A 22,102-nucleotide genomic window follows, 5' to 3' on the forward strand; every position below is an offset into this window, starting at 1 on the left:
AGTGCCTTTCAAAGATGTCTCTTCCTGGTTTATTACACGGACAGAAATTTCTCCACCTCACTGCTGTCGAGTGATGAATTATGAATAGATGTGAATCCAGCATCACTGCCGGTCAGGCTCAAGGATTACTTTCAATTTGCACACCACTCCCCTCGCTCCCCTGCTGACTCGCACCGCTAGTCAGGCTTCTTTCTCAAGGGGCCTCGAGGGCAGTATTAGATTGCTGCCTGAAACTGTAACCACGCCAATCATGTAAAAAGTTTGAGAAATGAATCTCCATGGATACGTATGTAGTTACACAATGAGCAATCCTGTTGCTGACCCTGTGTTTGATGGGTGGCATTGCTTCTTCCACGTAGCTAACATTTCCTTTGGAATGACAAGGAAGGCGCAGTGCATGTGTGACCCCTCTCCGAAACTCATTGACTCCAGATAACTGGTTGTAATTGGCCTGGTTGATGAGCAAGCAGCAGACAGAGAAAGGGAAGCAGAGAGGACAGGGATCCTTTTAATGAAGCCAATGAGAAGGACATGGAGCGCCTGCAGGCTTCAAGAAGGATTAGAGCAGGCTTCAGCAGATTTAGGCTTATGATGCTTCCACAAGTCTCACAACCTTGAGGGGCTGAAAAGGGACAAGGAAAGTGTTGGAGTCAGAATACAGAATGAGCGTTTTCATCTTTTACAGTGGATGTCATATGCAATACTCTTTTATTTATCCCCTCCTCTGTTATACCTTGATCTTTAGCTGCGTTCCATCCAAAGATGTTGGTAAACAAAAAGATTATTCTAAAGGTCAGTGTCCCCAAGACAGTAACCTTTTAATATCCAACTCAAACACATTCCTCTGCACATTCAGAACAGTGTGTGTTTGTGTGAATATGCATGTCTGTCTGTCTGTTTCTGTATCTCTGTGCATTCATCCATTTTCATGTGGAAATTGGAACACATAAATCTGTGAGTGTGTGTGTGTGTGTGTGATGTGAAGTGAAGCGTGTTATGTGTGATGCCGGCCTAATATGTCCCGTCTGCCTCTCTGGATGTGGCAGGGAGTGTAAGGGCGACGGAGAGTCGAGCCAGTTGGCATGGAAAGAGCCCTGGGTTGAAGTGATGGCTGGTGAGATGGCAGACAGGCCAGCCAAGCAGGAAATAGATGCCAGCAGAGATACTGATCACACTCACCTCCACCTCTTGATGACTTTGTCTTTCTGGCCCTTGTCTCTGTGTCGTATATCTAAGTGAAAACTGGAAAGTGCTTCTTTGGTACAGATAAACAGCTGCACTTTTGCATTTACTGGCGAAATTCAGGGTCACAGCCATATTCAGGACACCTCTGTGTTTATAGGAATTACAGTTGGCTGCTAACACAATAGCTAGTCATTTTAGCTTGTGAAAATGATTCTTATTAACCTTTGACATGAGATTGTATTCATGCTTCGATGGAGAATCACTTCTCTGGGGGTTATTTTTTTTAAGACCAGAGATTTGCTTTTTGATTTATTACTTCTCACTTGCTTTAACATGGCATAGCTGCGCTGAAATTACCCAGTATTAGTTTCTTTGCCAAAAGCACTGAGACCAGATGATAAATTGTCATTATTTGTAGAAATTTGCAACTGTGGGGGTCTGCTGTGTCTGAACTAATTGGGAAGGAGGGAAAACAACATAAGTGCTCTGTGTTAAATTGCCCCCAGTTTTCTATTTCGCCAGCATAATAAAATAAAAGAGACTATTATACAGTTATAGGTTGAACAGGTGCCATGCATACTGAAGCAATCGAGGAGTTGACAACTAGTCATTTACCCTAAAGTAATGAGAGTCACAACGTAGCGGATGTTTCCATGTCACTGCATTTAGCATTTGATCAGGGTGCTTTCAAGGGCACAAATCTCGTAGTTAAATGGTCCCTGACCCCTTCAAACTAGATCGTGTTATTCTATCAACTTATCAGTAATTTCCAGACACAATCAGGGCAGCACTAACAAACTCTGACAAATTTCCTTTCTTCTTAAAAACATCCCCAAAAGATTTGGACAAGGACAAATGAACATTTTGATCTGTTCACTGAGCACAAACAATCCAGCCGTTCTACGAGTTCCCCCAATTATTTCCTGGTGGTCTGTCACTTCTTATCCCTGTTGAAGTTGTGTAAGTAGCTTGAGAGGCTGCCTTTGGGAGGGGAACTGCTGGTTGACTGACACACTCTGATCACAGGGGCTTAAAGAAAGGATGGCCATTTAATGGGCTAGCTGCCAGTGGCAGCCTGTCCACATTGCGAGCTGGCTGAAAAGACAGACGGGTGGCTGACTAGTGCTGTCGTTCCACTGTCGTGTCCATAAGCAAAGAACAGCGAACCACTCCAGATGACTCCACATTAGTGTTCTTTTTTTTTTTGTTCTGTGCCAAAATTACATGGCTGCCATTTAAAAGAAGTGACACAGAGACACTTTGAAAATGGCTGATAGTGTAAAATGGAAACATAATTGCTGTTTTAAAAGGGACCACAGGCAACTTAAAAGAATAGTTTGACATTTTGAGATATACGCTTATTCACTTGATTGCCGAGGGTTAAATGAGAAGATGAATGCCACGTTTCTGCCTGTAAAATATGATGTTAGAGCCTAGAGACCAGTGTTGGGCAAGTTACTTTCAAATGTAATGCATTATAGATTACTAGTTGCTGTCATTTGAGAGTAATTAGTTATATTACAATATTACTGTCTCTGAATTGTAATGCTTTACACTACTTTAGCGTTACTTTTGAGTTACTTTCACTGCTATTTAATGGGCACGTTATTCTGACAGTAAGATGTGCTGCATAGCTGAGTGCTAGTGATGTGCAGAGTTATATCCGCAGATTGGGTGGGTCATAAAAAATAACCTTCTGATTAGTAGTGGGAGGGGGGTATATGGGTGAAATAGGATGAATCGTCTCCCCATTAAGAAAGACGCTGTGCGCATTTACCCACACTGTACAGGAGCTTAACGTCATTGATTATTTGAATCTCCCGACACTTCTACAGGATCGGTCAGGATGAACTGACAGCAGCCTCTTTAATCATGAAAGTAATTAATTAAAGCACAAACACATAGCCCATAGAAATCTGTTTAGGCATGATCCATCAGGGGAACTACTGTCTTGCTAAGAGGTGCCGCAGCTCCCCGTAGTTTGCACACTGCTTACAATCTCAACCATCGGATTCCCGCTACAGGAAATAACGTTACTCTTTTACTCATGGATTTGGTTTTCTGTTGCCGAAATGTTTCTTGTTTTTGGTGAATTATTAAAAAACAAAACAAAATACCACTTAATTTTGGGTTAAAGTGTGTTGTAACGTGCGTTACTCAGATTGTAACGGGTAGGCTATAATATTACCAATTTATTTTTAGTAATGCGTTACATATTACTGCATTACAGCAAAAAGCAATACACTACTGTAAATGCGTTATTTTGTAAGGCGTTACTCCCAACACTGCAGGAGACAGATTGCTTAGCATAAAGACTTTAAATGGGGAAAAACTGCTAACCTAGCTTTGCACATATATGGAAAAAGTGCACCTCTGATTCTGTTTGTCAAATCATATTGTGTTTATGTTTTTGTATATGTACTGTGTGGTTAACTTTTGTGTCTGTATATACATATATGCTGCAGGACCCCCTTGAAAATGAGATGATACATCTCAAGGGGTTATCCTGAAATAAATTCAATTCAATTCAAACCCATACAATTTTTTGACCTGAGTCATTTGCACAATATTGACTGTTGGACTGTTTGTTTTTCTTTGCCCCAAACAGCTCATGTTTTACAGACCTGAGATGTAAGTTCGCATCAACCATTTGGTGTTTTTTTTATAACTTTGTGCATGTGCACTCAATGCACATGAAAGTGTATCTGTGGAGGGAGGCCCGAAGGGACTCGATGAGATTTTTTGAGTTGGATACTTTCTGAATCTAGCTGTCTCTTGCTAGTTTCTCCAACGTTGCCTTCCCTAACTTTAATGGAACGCATTAAATGCTATAATAGCAAATATTTGATGTGAGTCATTAATGACTAACAGGCATCATTGAGTGTGTGTATATGTGTCCGGAGGAAGATGTGTCACCCTGCATTACAGTGACGGCCTGTGGCCCCTCAAAGAGTGGCATTGAACGTAATGTTCTTTTGAGCCACATATCCCTTTGTGTTAACTCAAACTGACTTAGCTTGCAGGGTTTGGATTGTGTGGGAGTGTTTGTGTAAGAACCCCAATATTAGTTTTAACCTTCAGCTGTAAACATGCTTCAGTACGAATTGAAAAAAAAGAAATCAGGTTAGACTCATGATAGGGAGTTAGTAAGGCATTACAGCCGCACCTGTTCTCTCATGTTACTCATAATAGATGATTCCCATGACAAAAGCTTAATAAAAACAGTGCAGTGTTATAATCTGTAGTGTACTGTAAAAATCATAGTAGCTTATCTAAATTCTAAATTCCAACTACAGTATATCTGCGTTGTAAGGAAAGGTGATCATTTTAGGGTAAAGAAAGTATGACAAAAGGTCACATATGTGGTAAAGTGTTATAATTTCCATTTGACTGTTCCCATTTTCACCTCAGCCGTGTGCCAATTGAATATTATTTACGAGTTATGGATCTTGTATTCTTCCCTGAATGGGCACACGTCTCAGAGATACATTGCATTCTGGTCTTTTGTGGTTACTGTTATTGAAGAAACTGGTTTCCTCTGTAATGCTTGCTTAGTGTCAATACTGGATGGTGGGTCTTGCTCTCCTCTTCTAAGGGAAGTTAAAACTGAATTTAGTTAAAATAATTGAATGTAAGACGTATTATGATGCAATTGGGTTTATCTGAGGATATCCTGCAAGTGGGACTGAAATCAACTTTGCAGATCTGATTCAGTTTTAACCAAGCTGATGCAAAATACAAATCTTTTTTTCTGGTGGTGACGCTTAAACCAGAAACAAGTACTTATTACAAGTGTTATATAACTTTCACAAACAAGTAGATTCAAGCACAGGCATACAATATAATAACCGTGGCCCAAATCTAGATATGGTGCAGCTTGGAAGGACAGAAGTTTGCATTTTTTATTAGTTTAACAGATTTTAATAAGCAATCAAGTTCACAATTTCCACAAAATTGCAGTGTATAAACAGAACATACATTTTAGCGAAGGTTACAAAGCTGTAACATGTTGAGTTGGTTTTGATTCATTTTCACATTTTGAATTTTAGATAAATTCTATAATGTCAAGAAAACCGGTTTTATTTGAAAGAAAGAACCAGAGAAACACACTACTATCTAATCTGGCATGTTACGCCTAATAACATGATTGTGAACACAGTGACTGAAAAACAATCCACCCCCAGGTTCCCCTCTGAAAACAAGATGATTAGATTTTGGAGCACCTTGCTGCACAAACTTTATGTTAATGAAGGAAAAAAACATTATCTTAAGTACTTAAAATACAGGAAATTTATATCGACATTGCTCTTCACATAAAGTCATGTCATTAATGACCTCATTAGCATAGATGTTATTTTTAGAATCTGATGCAGATTAATGTGAGACATTTAGCAGCTCAAGTGGCTCTTGGTAAATAGTGTTTGTCTTTTAGTTTTTCTTTTATTAAAGAGGACATATAACAAGCTGACAGGAGTTTATTATGTCTAAAAGCATGAAGGAAATGTAACACACAGGTCAGTGCAAACACTTGAATAAATGGTCTGAGAGAGGCAGGCTATTGTCACATTTAGTTTAGCTTTATGCAATTTTATGGCAGGGCTGAGGTGGAAAATCAGTAACTGTATCATTGTATGACTGAGTCGTTTTATCTCCCATCAGTCATGTAGGGCGATGTTGTTTATCAGTGCTGTTGTCGGTGGTATGAGAGTATCATGTGTTTGTCCCTCTGTGTCTTTAGATATGTGGCTATTGTAGCTCCAGGTAAGGTAAAAGGATCCACGTCAGTGGGACATGACCATGCAGCGTAACATCTTCAATTATTTAGCTCCTGTTCATAGAAGGCTTTACGTCCATAAGCCCTGAAACAGTTCTCTCATATTAAAGATTCATGGCACATGACACAAGACACATTCTTAATCACCCCATTGTGTCCTTTGGTTTTTCTGTTCATGCTTTGCATATAGGACAGTAGTGCAATTTAAGAATCTCTCTGTAATCCATTACTATAATTAAAAATCCCATTTGGCACCTTTAAACTAGTGTTTCATATTAATCTGCATGCGGTGCTAAGGTGTAATGGAAATCTCTGACATATCTGATCAGTTCACTGCGGCAGTTTTATTATGCAGGGCCAGAGGACAAAACCACATTAAACAAGTGGACTGTTTGCACACGATGCCCCTCATCCATCTTCTTCTGACTTCTCCTGTCACCTCAATGTCCACAGCTTCTGAAAGAACCCCTGTGTGAACAAGTACTTACATATAGTGAATATAGTTGGGTAAATACATACTTACTCTTCTTCCTTACCTCAACTGTGCACACTCACATATACACACAGTACAAGCGCTCATACTCCTTGCCAGCTTTCTATTCTCCACCCAGTGACCGGGTGTCCTTGCCTGTGGTGGGTGGCATGGCTCCGCCAGTAATAACGATCAATCACCAGAATACAAGTTGGAAGTTACAGGTTCATAAGAGAACAAGCAACTCATTCTTTTCGCTTTCTCTCTCTGTCACACTCTCTCTGAGTTTCTCTCTCATCAGGTGAGCGTGAATGTGTGTAATGGCCTGTGTGAGTATGTGTGTGCTCCCTGGACCGTGCATTGCCAGGGGCTTCAGGGTCTCCCAACACGGATTGATGGACACTGGCGATGGCTTCCTCAGTGTAAATGAGTCATATGTTTTCTCTGGTAGAGACACATACCGCACCCCCCCCCCCCCCCACACACACACACACACAGAGTATGGGCTTATGTAAAGCACAATGAGTGGGCATGGTAGAAATGAGTGTGAGTGTGGATGTTATGCTTCGGCCTGTGTGCCTTTTCTGGAGAGCACTTAGCTACACCTACACACTCTCAAACATGCTTCTTGCTCATTTGTCAGCTGTGTCCTACACCTGCAGCATGATTATTGGTCTGGCAATCTCATCCTCTTTTCTGCTGCTGTAGATACTTTCTGTTGAGAGTGATACATATATGATAAATGCGCTTCCATTTAGAGGCTCTTATTATGAATTTCTAGAGTTAGGTATCTTTCCATGATGTTAAAGGATAAGGCTGGTAATAGTCTATGAAAAGAATGAAAAGAACAACAACAACAACAACCAAAAATGTTCTGTGCATCCCACGCCTGATATAGCCTCTTTGTGCCATGAAGCTCCATTGTTGTCCAGAAATCCATAAGCATCAATGAGCCACATCATTGCACCGGTTGACGTGTTTTTTCCTTATGACTAACATGGGCACTGTAATTTATTTTGAGTCCATCTCACATGCTCCTGGAAATACTCACTAGAGCCATATGTGTATTAATCAATGGCTGAAAATAGTCCCAAACAAATGTACTCCTGTTTGAGTAACATTTGGTAAGAGCTAACAGTTCCCAGCTTTTTTTTCAGTTATAAAAATAAAAGCAAACATCCATGACCTTTTTTGTTTTTGTTTTCTTAAAGATTTACGTCCTCTGTGTAGACACATTGGAGAATTCGGAAACTATTGTTTTTTGTCATTTCATGTGAATTTTCCAAAATATAGAATCACCAGTCATATTCTCGAACATGTCACATCTTACAAAATGTGAGCTAAGACATGCATGGCTCATGCCCAGTCTATTAGCTGCTAGGCTGCATTTACATCTCTTGTCACTGCACTCACTCACACACATAAACACGCAATTTCAGCTTTTTAGAGAAGCTTTATGCATACGTTAACTGCGTGTGTGCGTATTTAATGTGTACGATTTAGCCGAGCTTAAGTGCCCTCTGTCTGATCTCATTCTAATGTCCTCATGTTGAAACATGTGGGTGCCTCACGATCTATTATTTTGAATAGCTGTGAAGGACAGCGTTTACATAAGGTCCATAAGCTTAATTTGCTATCGTTCAAGCCCTAATAGCTTCTGTTTAAACAAAAAGAGGCTGGAGTAAAGGAAAAAAATGATGTAGCAGTTTGTGCAGGAAGCGGTGGTGAGAGGAGGGGGTAGAGAGGTGGCAGAACATCTCACTGAGCCCCCTGCCCCTACAGCTTTGCAGCCCACTCTGCTTTCTAAATATGGCTCTGTTTCTATTTAGTCTGCACTTGGCTTTTTATTTTTTTTAGCTTAAAAGCCACACTTCTCTCACTCTCTACCTAACTCGCAGGATATCTGCAGTGTCTGGATGGTAATTTGGCTGCAGCCAGAGAGCACAATTCTGGGTCACACACTCTGCCATCTGTACTTTACAGACTGAATTCAAAACATTTTTAAACATTTTTGTTGTTCACTGTATTAATTGTGAACGTTGGCATGCTAATGTTCACCTTTTAGCACTAAACACAAAATACAGCTGAGGCTGATGAGATTAGTTTTGCAGGTACTTGGTCATAAACAACAAATTTACATTTTGACCTGATGGTGGCACCAGATGAGAAGGTAAGGGATCACCAAAATGATCACAATTCACTCTGAGGGAGATATGTCTCAATCAGATACCACGGAAAACCCATCCAGTAGCTGTTGATGATAATTCACCTAAAACAAATGTCAACCTCATGGTGTTGCTAGAGGAAATGTTAGGAGATCACCAAAGTCATTATGATACCTTTTCTAGGAACCATGAATGTCTGTACAAAGTTTCATGTCAATTCACCTAGAAGTTGTTGAGATATTTCAGTCAGGAACAAGGAGTAGACCCAAAGACATCAGCGATATACACAAAATGTGATCAATTCTGAAATGAGTGTTTCATAATAAAGATTAAATGTGAGTTGAATACAATAATGGCTTAGTTTAGGGATAGGGTCATAATGCCCTTTTGGCCCTGCTAAAGTTTAGTATGTATGAGACAGGACATTCAGGAACAAGTACAGTTCTGAATGCAGAAATGTGACACACTAAAGATTGTGGCACTAGCAACCAATCAGCACCTCTGTTTGCATCAGCAGCTGCTATATAGTGTACAAAAGATCATGAAAGAAAAGACACCAACAACAGCTCCTCTACCAAAATCTCTTTAATGAAATTTTAATAACATCATATTCCCAGTTGTTTCCTTCAGCTCCTGACTAAAGACAGCTTAATGTTGATACCATGACAATCACTGCATGTGGCTGCCATTACCCAGATGTGTATTGAATATTTTAATCCGGCTGTTTTATAAGGCAGTAATTGATTCAAGTGCACATAAGCGACTAGAAAAAAGATGTTATGCTGTTTGAGTTCTTCAGTGAAATTGTTACTTCAGTGTTCATAAATGTTAAATGCAAATCGCAGCTAGCTTCTGCACTCTCTCTTTGTGAGGACATGTGAACGAATATTTGACTGAAGCCAAAAGACAGCAGAGGATGTCTGTATTGTGGATTTTATTAAGCTGGAAACATACCCTTTGTAGGTTATTTGATAGCTTCAGGCCTAAATTAATTTGTTTCTTGTTGTATCTAAAATTTGAATCACAGTACAAGTGTCAGCTGCACTTTCAAGCATCACAAGAGCAGACAACAACAGTAAGAAGCCATCCTCTTTGATTGTCTTTAATTTTCATCGCAGCCCAGTTTGAGTCTCTAGTAGTGTGTCTTCTGTAGTACCGAGGGGAGGACTCAGGCATTTAACCTCCACGTGGACACAAAAACATTATGTTGAGTATGTAAAACCGTGCCATGTGTTGGCAATGCGTAAGCAGGCTGTTATAGAGAATATGTTTTGGGCTCTAATTGATCCATTTTAGTGTCTCACAACAGATCAAACATACACAAGGCCACTTTTCCTTTAATGATACCATTCTGAGAAAATGCAAGTGTTACATTTAGAGAGGTTTGTAGTGCAGTTATAAAGCGACACCGCTTTTGCACGAAGACAGTGTATGACATGTCAGAGTATTTAAAGCACAAATGATAAAATCAATGATAGCTGAATTCTATTTTGCTGCTTCAGTTTCAGGGTCCTAGTCTTGTGCACGCTGGCTCACAGTCACGCTGCTAATAGGACACACACAGAACGGAGCCATCGTTGATGTTATCCTCCTAGCATAACACTATCTGATTCTGTGCCTTTTAAGTAAAAACTCTGTTAAACTTTCATGCACTTGAAGGCCACAACAAACTTGATGATTATGCTGGCAGTGTCTCTTTAAGACCTTTGGCTTTGCAGAGTCATTACGTAAACAATTTTACAGTTTGTTGACAGCTGAGATGCCGAGATATATAAAGCAGCAGGTGTGGCTAACAGCACGACACTCTTAACAGAAACAAACAAAAAAAATAGTTGTTTCAATTCAATTCACCCGTGTGTATAAATATTGAGGCATTTCCAGAATATTACATTACTTCAGGCAGTAAAGTTTCTTTTAATAGAAAGCACTGGATGAGTAAATGTTGCCTGGCAACCAAAATAAAAAGACAAAGAAAAGTGACCTCCTGCTAATGCTAATGTGTGCATATTATATAGTATACTGACAATGATTTCATAAATAATTCATTGTTTGGTCATGACAGATAATATCCATCTGTCTTTTGTCACAGTTTTCAGTAGCAGGTAGAGTTAAGGCATAGAAAGACAAGGGAACAGGTATAGCTAAGAGGCATCTGTGAAATGCATGAAAATGTTACCCCAGATATTTACTGAAGAGCCGAGGAGCAGCAGTAATGAAGGCAGACCGAGACTCTAAGGTGAGGTCAGTGCACAGAGGCAGGAAACCTGCTGAGGGCATCTGGTGTGTTTCAGCTGGGTATGGAAAAGAGGCAACTATGAAGAGAGTTTGATGGCGGTGGGGGGGCTGTCGCCATGACAACATTAGACACCTACATTATTGTCCTTTCGAAGCTGATCAGAGCATTGCAGCTTATATCAGAGCTGCATATTGATTCTGCCTGCAAGACAAAGCTATTGAACATCCTCTGACTTTACGGAGGAGCTTTTAAATAATTGAACTTTACTGAACATTTCTCTCTGCCAGGAACATCATGTCTCTCTGATGAACCAGACATTTTTAACCCTGCTATATTCTACTAAGTACAGACTAACAACCTAGTCACTTTTATTCTACAGCTGTTGAAAGTGTCTTTGCTATTCTTGTGTCAGTCTCTCCTCTGTCAGGAGATACAGCTAAAGGTCGGCAGAGAAGAGTGCTGTTGTGTTCCTGCTGCGTAATCAAAAATGACGGTTATTTTTGACTGCTGCTTACTACCAGGTAACAGTAGCCTGTGTGGAGCTGCCAGTGCCCACAGGGGGATCATGATGTATATACTGAGTGCACACTGCTTTAATCACCTGCTGTTGACCTGTGGTGCGTTAGTTGGCTGAGGCCTCTGGTCTTATCACTGAGTGACTGCTACCAGATATGGGTTTGGGAAAAAAATAGCCATGTGACTGACATTTTTAAATGTGGGGTGGGTGCAATGGATGGGGATCGGGGAAGAAAGTTTGTGGTTTTCTGGTTCAGTCACTGCCCACTTGTTGTTGTGGGGAAAACAATTCTTAAAACTTTGCAGAAACAGGTGGCTTTTTACAGTTACAGTTTTCTGAGCGAGGCTCCATGGCCCTAAGACATGCTGATGTGGATAAAGTGTCAGACCTGCTGAAGGCTAAACATTAGTCAGCATGCACGTCAAGGTGCATGATTGAAGTCGTGTAAACCAGACAGACAAAATAAAAATCATATCCTCCTGTTGTTTTTTCTTAAACTAACCTGACCTAATCCAGGATATTGTTAGTACATTAGTATACTTTCAAATGTCACTGCATCTTTCACCAGTGATAGTACACTTAAACAATGTAAGTAACATCAGATTAAACAGCAAAAGAAATCCCTTCTTAGAATGAAGAAGATTAAACATTATGTATTATGAAATAAATTATTTAGTAGCCAGTAAAACACTTCCACAATAAATGTCAAGAAATTGGGAATGGAGAAAGCAACCATCCATTATCTATATATCTATAATCTGCTCTTGAAAATGGAAGTACTACTACTCTGTGGCAGAGGAGATAATTTTCCTCCCAGGAAGCATTAAAAAAAAGGAAAGAGAGGTCATGTGAGATCAATGAGCACGTGCTGTATTTTATATGGGAACTGCATTACGTACCACCTCGCCAGTACTTTAAAGGTGCAATGTGTAAGAATTTAAGAAATTTAAGACTTTAAAACAATCAAAATATTCATAGCTGATATTATCAACAGGATGTGAAAAAGTAACAGTTCTGACATTATGTCAAAGATGTATATAGGTATTGTGTGGCAGAGAAATCTACTAAAGTTAGCATGCTAACCAGCTAGCCCCGTCCTGCCTCATAATATTAGTCTGTACCTCAAGAGTCGATACTCCAATGTTATATCTCAAGCCTCACTCGTCATCCAACAGAAAAATACAACCATACACCTTCTGAAATCAAGTTAACCTTGTTAACTCATCGTAAAATAAGCAGAAACAAAATATAACTCACCTAAACTGTCCTCGTTAGTCGACTGTTCTAACAATCACCAACTCTGGTTTTGTCTAAATAAACCCTTAATTCACAGAGTTGGAAGTGCAAATATTCTGGCTCTACGCGCTGATGCTGCCTCTCTGATGCCTGACCTCCCTCTCGCTCCTCTACTGTCTTCTTCATCCACCATTCCCTGTCGTCAAACTGGCCTCCGTTCGTCTCGGAGGCTGTGTTTGGCCCTGGTTCACTAGCAGGCTGCTGAGCCCGGTTCTTTTACCCGCATGCCCTGCTCTGGTTCTGGGGACCATTCTGGACTAGGAGCGCTGTTAGCTGGACAGCTAACTGAGCTAATTAGCTAATAGCAGTTAGCAGCAGTTATGATATGATATGTGATATGCTGTCGCCTATTTTTTGGGAGGATACATTTTTTTTACAGGAGGAGAGAAATCTGAATTCTTACACTTTGCAGCTTTAACCAGATTGAACATGACTCAGTTACTGCAAGGCCAATTTCTTGCCACAGATTTATTCAGATACTGATTTTGGTGATAGTTTAGGGGGATGTCCAATTTTAAACATCTAAGCTTGTTCATAGGTCTTGTGGAGCACTATTGCATATGTGAAAAAAAGTTGTATAAAGCTTTTTTGTGGCTCCACGGGGAGCTGTGTGAAATCTGACAAAACTGGCTCCAGCGATATCACTCTCTGTAGCCCACTCCTCATCTCCGCTTGAGGCTAGCAGCCCTAGCATAACACACCTGAATCTCAGACCAAACTGTGGACGCTTGATTTTTATAGGAGTGCAATAATAAATCGGTTGCATACTCTTTTAAGATGAAATTCAGCTGCCAGGTATTTATAGAGCTGGAACCAAAACCAAGGTCTGCTTATCCGCATTTGCTAATGGGCCTTGTTAGACTACAGTGAATGACAAAATGTGTGAAAGGCTACGTGTCAGGCTGCTATGTCTGACACGTGTGTGTTTGTGTGTGTGTGTGTGTGTTAGTGTTGGTGGTGTGCATTGCTGTATACCCCAGTGTCTTTTTTTAAACTACTATTAGGGTTTGTAAAAGTCTGAAATGTTCATATTTTGTGGCTCTAAGTGATTTTTAACAATGTTCGTCTCATTTTAATCCTGTCTGCTATCAGACAGTTCTGCTCGCATTTCAGACGGTGGCAGGTTGGCTAATGGGAATATTCATCTCTGAGCCGAGGTGAATTGTAAATTGGAACATGTGTAGAGGTGAGGGACATTAAATGAGTTATTAAATCATCTGTAACAGTAGCAGGTGGGAATTTAAAACCCTTTAATACTATTAGTCCATTTTGATTGTGGTGGTTTGCTGCATGGTTATGTGTGTGTGTGTGTGTGTGTGTGTGTGTGTATCTGTTTCTATGCATTGTCCAAGTATTGGTAAAGACAGCAAGGATATATATTATGTTCAGGTCTTTCACTAACCTTCTCAAACATTAGCACCCAGTACCCACAGTTATACATAAGGATGTGTCTATTGTTACTTTGTAAATGATGGTTAGTGTTTTCTTGTGTGTCCAGTGTTTTTTGTATCACTGAGCACATTTACTGTTTTCTTTTAATGTCATTTTCTTTTAAAAAAAAATTAATTTCAATGACATAACAAGCACACATTGTACATTGTGAACCTCCTGATGTGTGAGAGTCACGGAGGTCGTGGCAACTTTCAATATGTTTTAACACACTGTCAGCCTCGCCAATCAATTATAATGATGTTATGGAGTATGTTTTCTGGAGTTACTTTTCATTTCACCAGTTGGTATTTCACAGTAGGTTTATAAAGGGATTCCCACTCTGTTGCCAACATCCACCAGCAGACGGAGGGGTGGAGAGAGAGGACTTGTGGATTTGTTTGTATGTCCGTGTGTGTCATATGAAACCCACAGGCAGGTCAGGCTAGGCAAGCTCCTCTCATGATAAGCCTCATCCCTCGGAGACTTATGCAGATGATGTGATGGACTGTGCTACTGTAATGCACAAGTCATAGCCATCTTGCTCTGGCTGTGGCTGAATATACTATGCTATATGTCTGTTGATTGGAGTGCTCATATTACGTGCAGGTATTTTCTTCTACAGAGCAGTATGTGTATTTTTTAGTATTCTGCTTCCTCACGCTGTATAACTGGAACATTTGAGTGCATTTTTCTGTGCTATTTGCTGTTTAAAGCTTTCCAGAGCCTGCAATTGTTTTCCTTTTTCATGCATTTTGTCTCACATGAGGTCTTATGAATACAACAGACTTATCTGTTTATCTGTTTCCCTGTTTTTACAATGCATGAAATAGCTAGAGAGTAAAACAACCATAAAACTGACTCATAGCTATTTGGACATTTTTGTGTGTGCTGGCATGTGATTTTAAAACCTGACTCTGCTAGCAAGACACAGTCGAACCATTGTAAATCAAACTGTTTCAACTGAATACAGACCAAGTCCTTTGAGGATTATCTTGGAGTTCTAGCTTTAATTTCACTGCTGTGCCGGGTCAATTAGAGTTTGTAATTGTAATTCCACTCATTTAGAGTGTTTGATCGCTGCTGTTGAAGGGGAATTGAGTTTAATTAATTTGTCTCACTGTCTGTTTCTTTGTCTCTCCCTCTCATTCTTTCTGGCCTCCTATCCACCCTCCCCCTCTCCCTTCCTTCTTTCCCTTCTTTCTCTTTCTTCAGGTGTCTGGCCCAGTGATTCAACCCCAAACAGGAGCTAGAGGAAGCAGTAGAAAAGAGGGCCATGGCGGTAAGCCTGGGCCAGGATGTCAGCTGTCTCCTGCCTTTCCTGTTCTTGCTACTGATGATCACAGTGTCTCCCTCTCAGGGTCAAGGATGTCCCCAGCGTTGTGAGTGCATTGCAAAACTCAAGACTGTGTCCTGTTATGGTAAACGCCTGTCTGCACTGCCAGACGGCATCCCTCTGGACACCAAGATCCTGGACCTAAGTGGGAATAAACTTCGATGGGTAGAGCATGGTGATCTGCTTCCGTATCAGCGTCTTGAAAAGCTGGACCTGAGTGAGAACATGATCAGTGTCCTGGAACCAAATGCTTTTTCTAGTCTCCAGAACCTGCAGTCGCTTTCACTGAGGGGTAACCAATTGAAACTGGTCCCCATGGGGGCTTTCTCACGTCTCTCCAACCTAACTTCATTGGACCTCAGTGGAAATAAGATTGTAATTCTTTTGGATTTTACTTTCCAAGACCTGAAAAGTCTAAAAAACCTGGAAGTTGGAGACAATGATTTAGTTTATATTTCCAACAAGGCCTTTCTGGGTCTAGTGGGGTTGAGGGAACTGACCATTGAGAGGTGCAACCTGACTTCAGTGTCCAGTCAGTCTTTGTCTTACCTACATAACCTGGTGACTCTTCGGCTCCGCTACCTCAGTATCTCCAGCTTAGAGGACCAGAACTTCCGTAAGCTTGGAAACCTGAGGGGCCTCGAGATTGATCACTGGCCCTTTTTGGAGTACATTTCCCCTCACAGCCTGCAGGGTCTTAACTTATCTTGGCTGTCAATTACGCACACCAACATCACCTCTGTGCCCACTTCTGCCCTACGCACTCTGGCTTACCTCACCAGCCTCAACCTCTCCTACAACCCGATCTCTGTGTTGGAGTCCTGGGCCCTGCGGGACCTTGTTAGGCTGAAGGAGCTGCATCTGGTCAACACAAACCTGGCAGTAGTGCAGCCATATGCGCTGGGCGGTCTAAGGCAAATCCGCCTCCTTAACCTCTCTACTAACAGCCTGGTGACCCTGGAAGAGGGAGCCTTTCAGTCTGTCAACACTCTGGAGACACTGCGTTTAGATGCAAACCCTCTGGCCTGCGACTGCCGCTTGCTATGGATCCTTCAGCGCAGGAAGACCCTCAATTTTAACGGTGCTTCCCCAGTGTGTATGACGCCCGTCGAGGTGCAGGGACGGGCTCTTAACGCTTTCTCTGACTCGGCCCTCTTTGATCACTTTACTTGCCAGAAGCCCAAAATTCGTAACAGGAAACTGCAGCAGATATCTGCCCGCGAGGGGCAGGTTGTGTCATTCATTTGCAAAGCAGAAGGTGAGCCCACACCAGTGGTATTCTGGATCTCTCCTCAACGCCGCCGCATCACCACAAAGAGCAGCGGCCGCCTAACTGTGTTACCAGAAGGCACATTAGAAATACGGTACGCCCAGGTAACAGACAGTGGAACCTACATCTGCATAGCCAGCAATGCTGGTGGAAATGACACCTATTTTGCCACACTTACAGTTAGCGGCCTGCCACTAGATGCAGCCCTTATGGCCAATCGCACTTACTACGCTGGGGACCTCAATGATACAAATTTGAATGACACCAGAGTTTTCTTAAAGTTTACTCTGGACCTCAAGACCATCCTCATATCCACAGCTATGGGCTGTATCATGTTCCTGGGGGTAGTTCTCTTCTGTTTCATTCTGCTTTTTGTGTGGAGTCGAGGGAGAGGGCAGCACAAGAACAATTTCTCAGTGGAATATTCCTTCCGAAAGGTGGATGGACCCGCCGCCAGTGGAGGACAGGGCGGGGCACGCAAGTTTAACATGAAAATGATTTGATTATTCGGATCTGTTTCTCTCATTAGTATTCTTTCCCTGATACTGTTTACGAGCAGTCTCTATATAAAGGACACAACTGTATATATGACAAAAAGGAAATCTGTATGGATTTGATATATTTCTATTGCTTTGTTGTGTGTTTGCATTATTGTGCAGAAAAGTAAAGCTAAATTATAGTTAAAGACGTCTCAAAATGTTGAATAGACTGTTAAAAAACAAAGCGACAGAAGCACTCAGAGTCCCACCAGTCTTTAACCTCGACAAAGCTCTTGCCAATTCCACCCTTCTTCCCTACAAGGAACTCTGTCCTCTTCATCTTTAAAGGACTTCACCTCTCTGCTCCATCTGAGGTGATTCAAGCTCTCTGTCTCCAAAGTCATGAATACATTATAACAGGGTGGTGCTCAATGAATGCCAAGGACTTGCCAATATGTATTTGAATAGTACCAGCTATATACTGCATATTTAGACTCATTTACAGTCAGGACCTTAGAGCACTATTGTGACATTAATATAGAGGCTCTGCTTTTTTTCTGATGGTAGGTTTGTACAGAATACATTTGACACCAAGAGATTACTTTCCGCAACACTGCCAATTTGACCGTAAAGCACCATGTAATGTCAATGCAACTCTGTGATATCTCATTGGATAAAACTAAAAGTTGGTGAAAGCTGTTTTTAAACTAAAATGGGACTCTACAGGTTAAGCTACAATTAAAGGACCCAATGAACATTTGTGTGGTGACAAATCAGTACATGCAAATGCACACTTGCTAGTTAGGTTTTCCGTTGTTGTCTTCTCAGTACACACTATACAAAACTCTTACCCTCTTGATCTGAAAAAAGACTAAGGACGCATGTACAGAGTTGGCTTCTTACTTTGAATTTGTATTATTTGTAAATGGACCATTTGTTAGGGAGCATTCATCCCAAAGTTGAATAGATCATACTGTATAGGTAGGATATATACTGTATAAGATGTATTATATATTTTGTAATGATTGAAGTCCTTGTGGTTGTTTATGGTACTGTTGAGTGATCGATACGATTTTTCTGTTCCACTGCAATTCTACCGTTTCCAAATCAGTGATATCCAGTCTGGAGCTTTTACAGTCTCACCTTATCACGTCATCAGATAGATATTACACTGAGACTTGCCTGCTCCCTCCCTGAGCTCACACAACAAATCATGAAAGGCGTTTACATCAGATTTCAGTTCACCTGCATATTTTTGGCTGTAAGTGACAGTGGGGAGGCTTGGCTGACCAGCGGGGGAAGGCGTTAAGTAGGTTTTCATCAGGACCTCAATGTGGTTGAGACACGCAGGGAAAAATGCTAATGTGATAAAGACCTCGCAGACTGGAACAAAGGTCACAGTGAAACTGAGCCAGAGATGAGAAGGAGTTGAGGTATTCTAGGAGGACACTATAATCCAACGTTCTGGGTGCTAACTTTTCACAATATATATAACATTAAGTAGAAGTGGTTATGAAGGTAATTTCAGTATGATTCATTCAGATGATTCATTCATGATAAAGGCTGTTTCTGTACTCCCGCATGCAAAAAGCAGTCGTAGCACTCAGTTTTGGGCCTTCTACATATGGTAGTTTCAATTCTATATAAAAAACAGAAACTGGGAGCAATAAGTACAGATTCCCATATAACGTTTGACATCATTTGGAGAGAGATAGAAACCATGTAAACTGTTTACAGTATTCTAACCTCACGGTTTGTCTCTTGATCTGTGGGTTTAGCCTTGAGAACCAATGTCAACAGTTCAGGAATCAGTCATTCCTGTCAGCTGTAGCTTCAACTACTGCAGTTCTAACAGCGTTACTCCGCTGCCCTCTGTTGGCTGTACATGGTACTGAATTTTCCACTATTTCTTGAGTAAAATAGGATTTGACCTCCCCAAACTTCAGACTTAATAGTAAGCCATTTATTCCATTGTGAAGTTGATGGAGTGCTGACATGGATCCAGTAGTAGTGGAAATGAAAATTAATTTTGTGTTACAACTTCTTCTGCAGGTTAAAACAAACAGCAAGCATTGCAGGCAGAATAAAAAGTCCCATTTTACTTCATTTAGCGTTTGTGTTCATCCACACATACACTACACAACACATTTTACAGACTAATTATTTACAACATGGAATTATTATTACTTAACTGTGAATATGTTACTGGACTGATTTGACACCTGCTAAGCTTCATCTCTGCATTTCAGAAATGTAAACAATTGATGGTATTTTTCACTGTCCTTTACTGAATTCATCCTGTAAATATGGAAACCATTGTGTCTGGAAATTGTGCTAGACTGTTTTGTATTGTATTGTTTTATAAAAAAGGAAGCACACTATTTATAAAGCATGTTCTATTATCTGCTATGATGATGTCTTGTCCCCTGTCCCATTTTTTTATAGCAGTCATCCAGTCACTCAACCATTATGGTGGCAGTCTGAGAAGTTGATTGAGACTCTCCAATAAACCCGTGACCCCGCCACTGTGAAATTTTGTGTTGCAATTTTTTTTTTTTATGTGTTTTCGGGGGGGGAGTTGTCATATTAGGATTTTCTTAAATGACTTAAATCAGATGGATGGATGTCCTGTGTACACTACACCTAAAGATATACTGCTTAGAACAAAATGTACTTGTCACAATTAATGATATGGGTACTGCATTTACTTTATGTTGTCATTGTTCAATTTCTATGCATTCATCAAAACACAAGTTACAAAAATAAATAAAATTTTGTGAGCATATAAAAAATTCTTTGCATTCACACTTTGATGTGTTGTTTGTTTGTCATAGATCTTGTTGAGCCGGAATCATTTAGCTATAACAACTCCATTTATTGTAATCAGTGTACATTATAAAACTGAACTGAGCGCCGTTGTTATTCTGTGGGCTGGTGAGATCACACCGTGCTATTCTGACTCGTAACTGGTCAGGTGAAAGACAAGAAAAAAAAGTGGTTTGCATTTCAGGGACATGTCAAGGAGGAAGTAGAAAGCAACAGGAAGATGTTCAGCACACAGTACCCATAAATTAATCAAAACCTGTTCCAATTTTAGAGTCTTTAAAATCCCCCTCCACCCAAAAATGTGTTTAGCTAAGTGGTGCTTCACTCTGCAGAATGATGTATGTGCACAGTCTGACACCAGAAGGCTGTTCTCACATTCATTTGCGGAAAGGGTGAAGTTTCTCTGTGCTCACCTTAAACCTGAGTCAGACATTTACTGTCTGTACAAGCATGATTTGGTCTAATATGCAGTTTACACAATGTAAACACAATTGTTTTAGACAAAAATAAAATGTTGTAAAACAAGTCTTTAAAGTGTTTTCTTTTGCATAAAGTTGAATTAAAGGGACTGTGAATACCCACATTTATATACGTAAGTGTCTTTTTAAGGTTTTGGGTCACCATGACCCTTCTACACAGCTTCAATGATCTTTGACACGAAGTCTCCTGGAGGCATGCACATCATTCTTCTGAAAGATTTTCCCTCAATTGGGGAAACAAATGTCTAATTACCATAAATGATCAGTCCAAAATTTCCATAAAGGGTTCAGTTAGTCACTATGAATGACAACATGTATGATTAATTTGTTGTGCTTATAAGAGTGTGAGAGCTTGTGCCCCCCGTGAATGGTAGTATTGTCATATTGGAACATATCACTCCCACCACGACAGAAAGGTTTCATCAAAGGGTAAAGACTATCACTTAAAGTAATTTTGTACTGATTATAGTGACCATTCCCTCTCAGGAGATAAGTGCATCCAAATCATCCCAGGAAAATGTCTCCCCAAAGCCTAACAGAACCACCTTGACCCTCACTGTTGGGGTCAAGCATTCACACCTTACCCGTTCTCTTGCCGTTTGCTGACGCTTGCATCCCTCCCACTTGCCAATAATATAGTGAAGAATGACTCATCTGAACGTTATCACTTTTTCCCACCTCTATAGACCAGTGTCCATGGTTTTCACACCTCGTATCTCTCAAATATGTGTTTGACTTTGTAATGAGTTACCAAAACTTCTTCTCAACTTGATCCAAAAATCAAAGGCATCTGGGCCTGCTCAACATTTTTATACATTTATCCAGGTTTACTTCTACCATTTTTCACTCCTCTGTATTCTGATAGCAAATGATTATAGCTCCTCTCTTTGCCACTTAGAAGTCTAGTCTAAAATATTTTGAAATTGGCGCAAATATCTGACAAATGTGTGTATTATATAAACAAGAATTCCCTAAAAAGCTGCCTTGATGTAGATAACACCTACATGACTAAGAGGGTGAGTTGACATCTACTTAGAGCGCTCACAGCTTTGCTTTGCTTACCAGTTAAGAAACCGTCCTTGTTATGAATCACTTTAGTAAATGATATGTGTATGGCACATACTGTATTACGAGGATTATTCATGTTCATTTTCTATGCATTCATTAAAAAACAAATTACAAAAATGAATGACATTTTGTGACAAGTTCAACTTTTTCAAAACTCTGTTGAAAATGGAATTAGATTGGGAGAAACGATGCATTTTTACTAGAAATCACTGTGAGTGATATTGTTTTTCAGTTTGTAAGTAGACTTTAAAATAATACGTATGAAACTCCCTCCTGCTTTGTTCAGAGTTGACTGTGGCCATTTATGCAGAGGTGTTGATCTCTCTGAGGAGGAATGAACATGTGTCACCAGCATTTCAGATGAGCCACTGAAAGATGTGTCATCACCCATTATTAGCATTAGACACCAACATCTGACTGAAATTACAGCATTAAGCATTCAGATGGGCTTGCATTTTAGTCATTTCATAATTTATTTAATTTACTTGCAGCAGACAGCAGTGGTGAAGTGCACAATGTGCTGAAGCCCTCTCCTCAAGTATCTCTTTCATTTGGTTCAGAGGGGAAATAA

At 40.4% G+C, this 22,102-nt stretch overlaps 1 protein-coding gene across 1 annotated transcript in view; it reads left to right on the top strand.

Moving 5' to 3' along the window:
- The window catches only part of lingo3a (leucine rich repeat and Ig domain containing 3a), a 37,301-nt gene extending 16,770 nt beyond the window's left edge, over window positions 1–20,531 (top strand). The window contains exon 2 of the mRNA XM_038716170.1: window positions 15,289–20,531. Coding sequence (XP_038572098.1) covers window positions 15,350–17,182 — 1,833 coding nt within the window. The 5' untranslated portion in view covers window positions 15,289–15,349 and the 3' untranslated portion in view covers window positions 17,183–20,531. The remainder of the gene's footprint in view (window positions 1–15,288) is intronic.
- The last annotated feature ends 1,571 nt before the right edge of the window (window positions 20,532–22,102 follow it).

The sequence above is a fragment of the Micropterus salmoides genome, unplaced genomic scaffold (assembly GCF_014851395.1).
Source record: "Micropterus salmoides isolate LMB-PRFRI ecotype aquatic unplaced genomic scaffold, ASM1485139v1 Ms_hic_scaffold_13, whole genome shotgun sequence".
Taxonomy (NCBI): domain Eukaryota; kingdom Metazoa; phylum Chordata; class Actinopteri; order Centrarchiformes; family Centrarchidae; genus Micropterus; species Micropterus salmoides.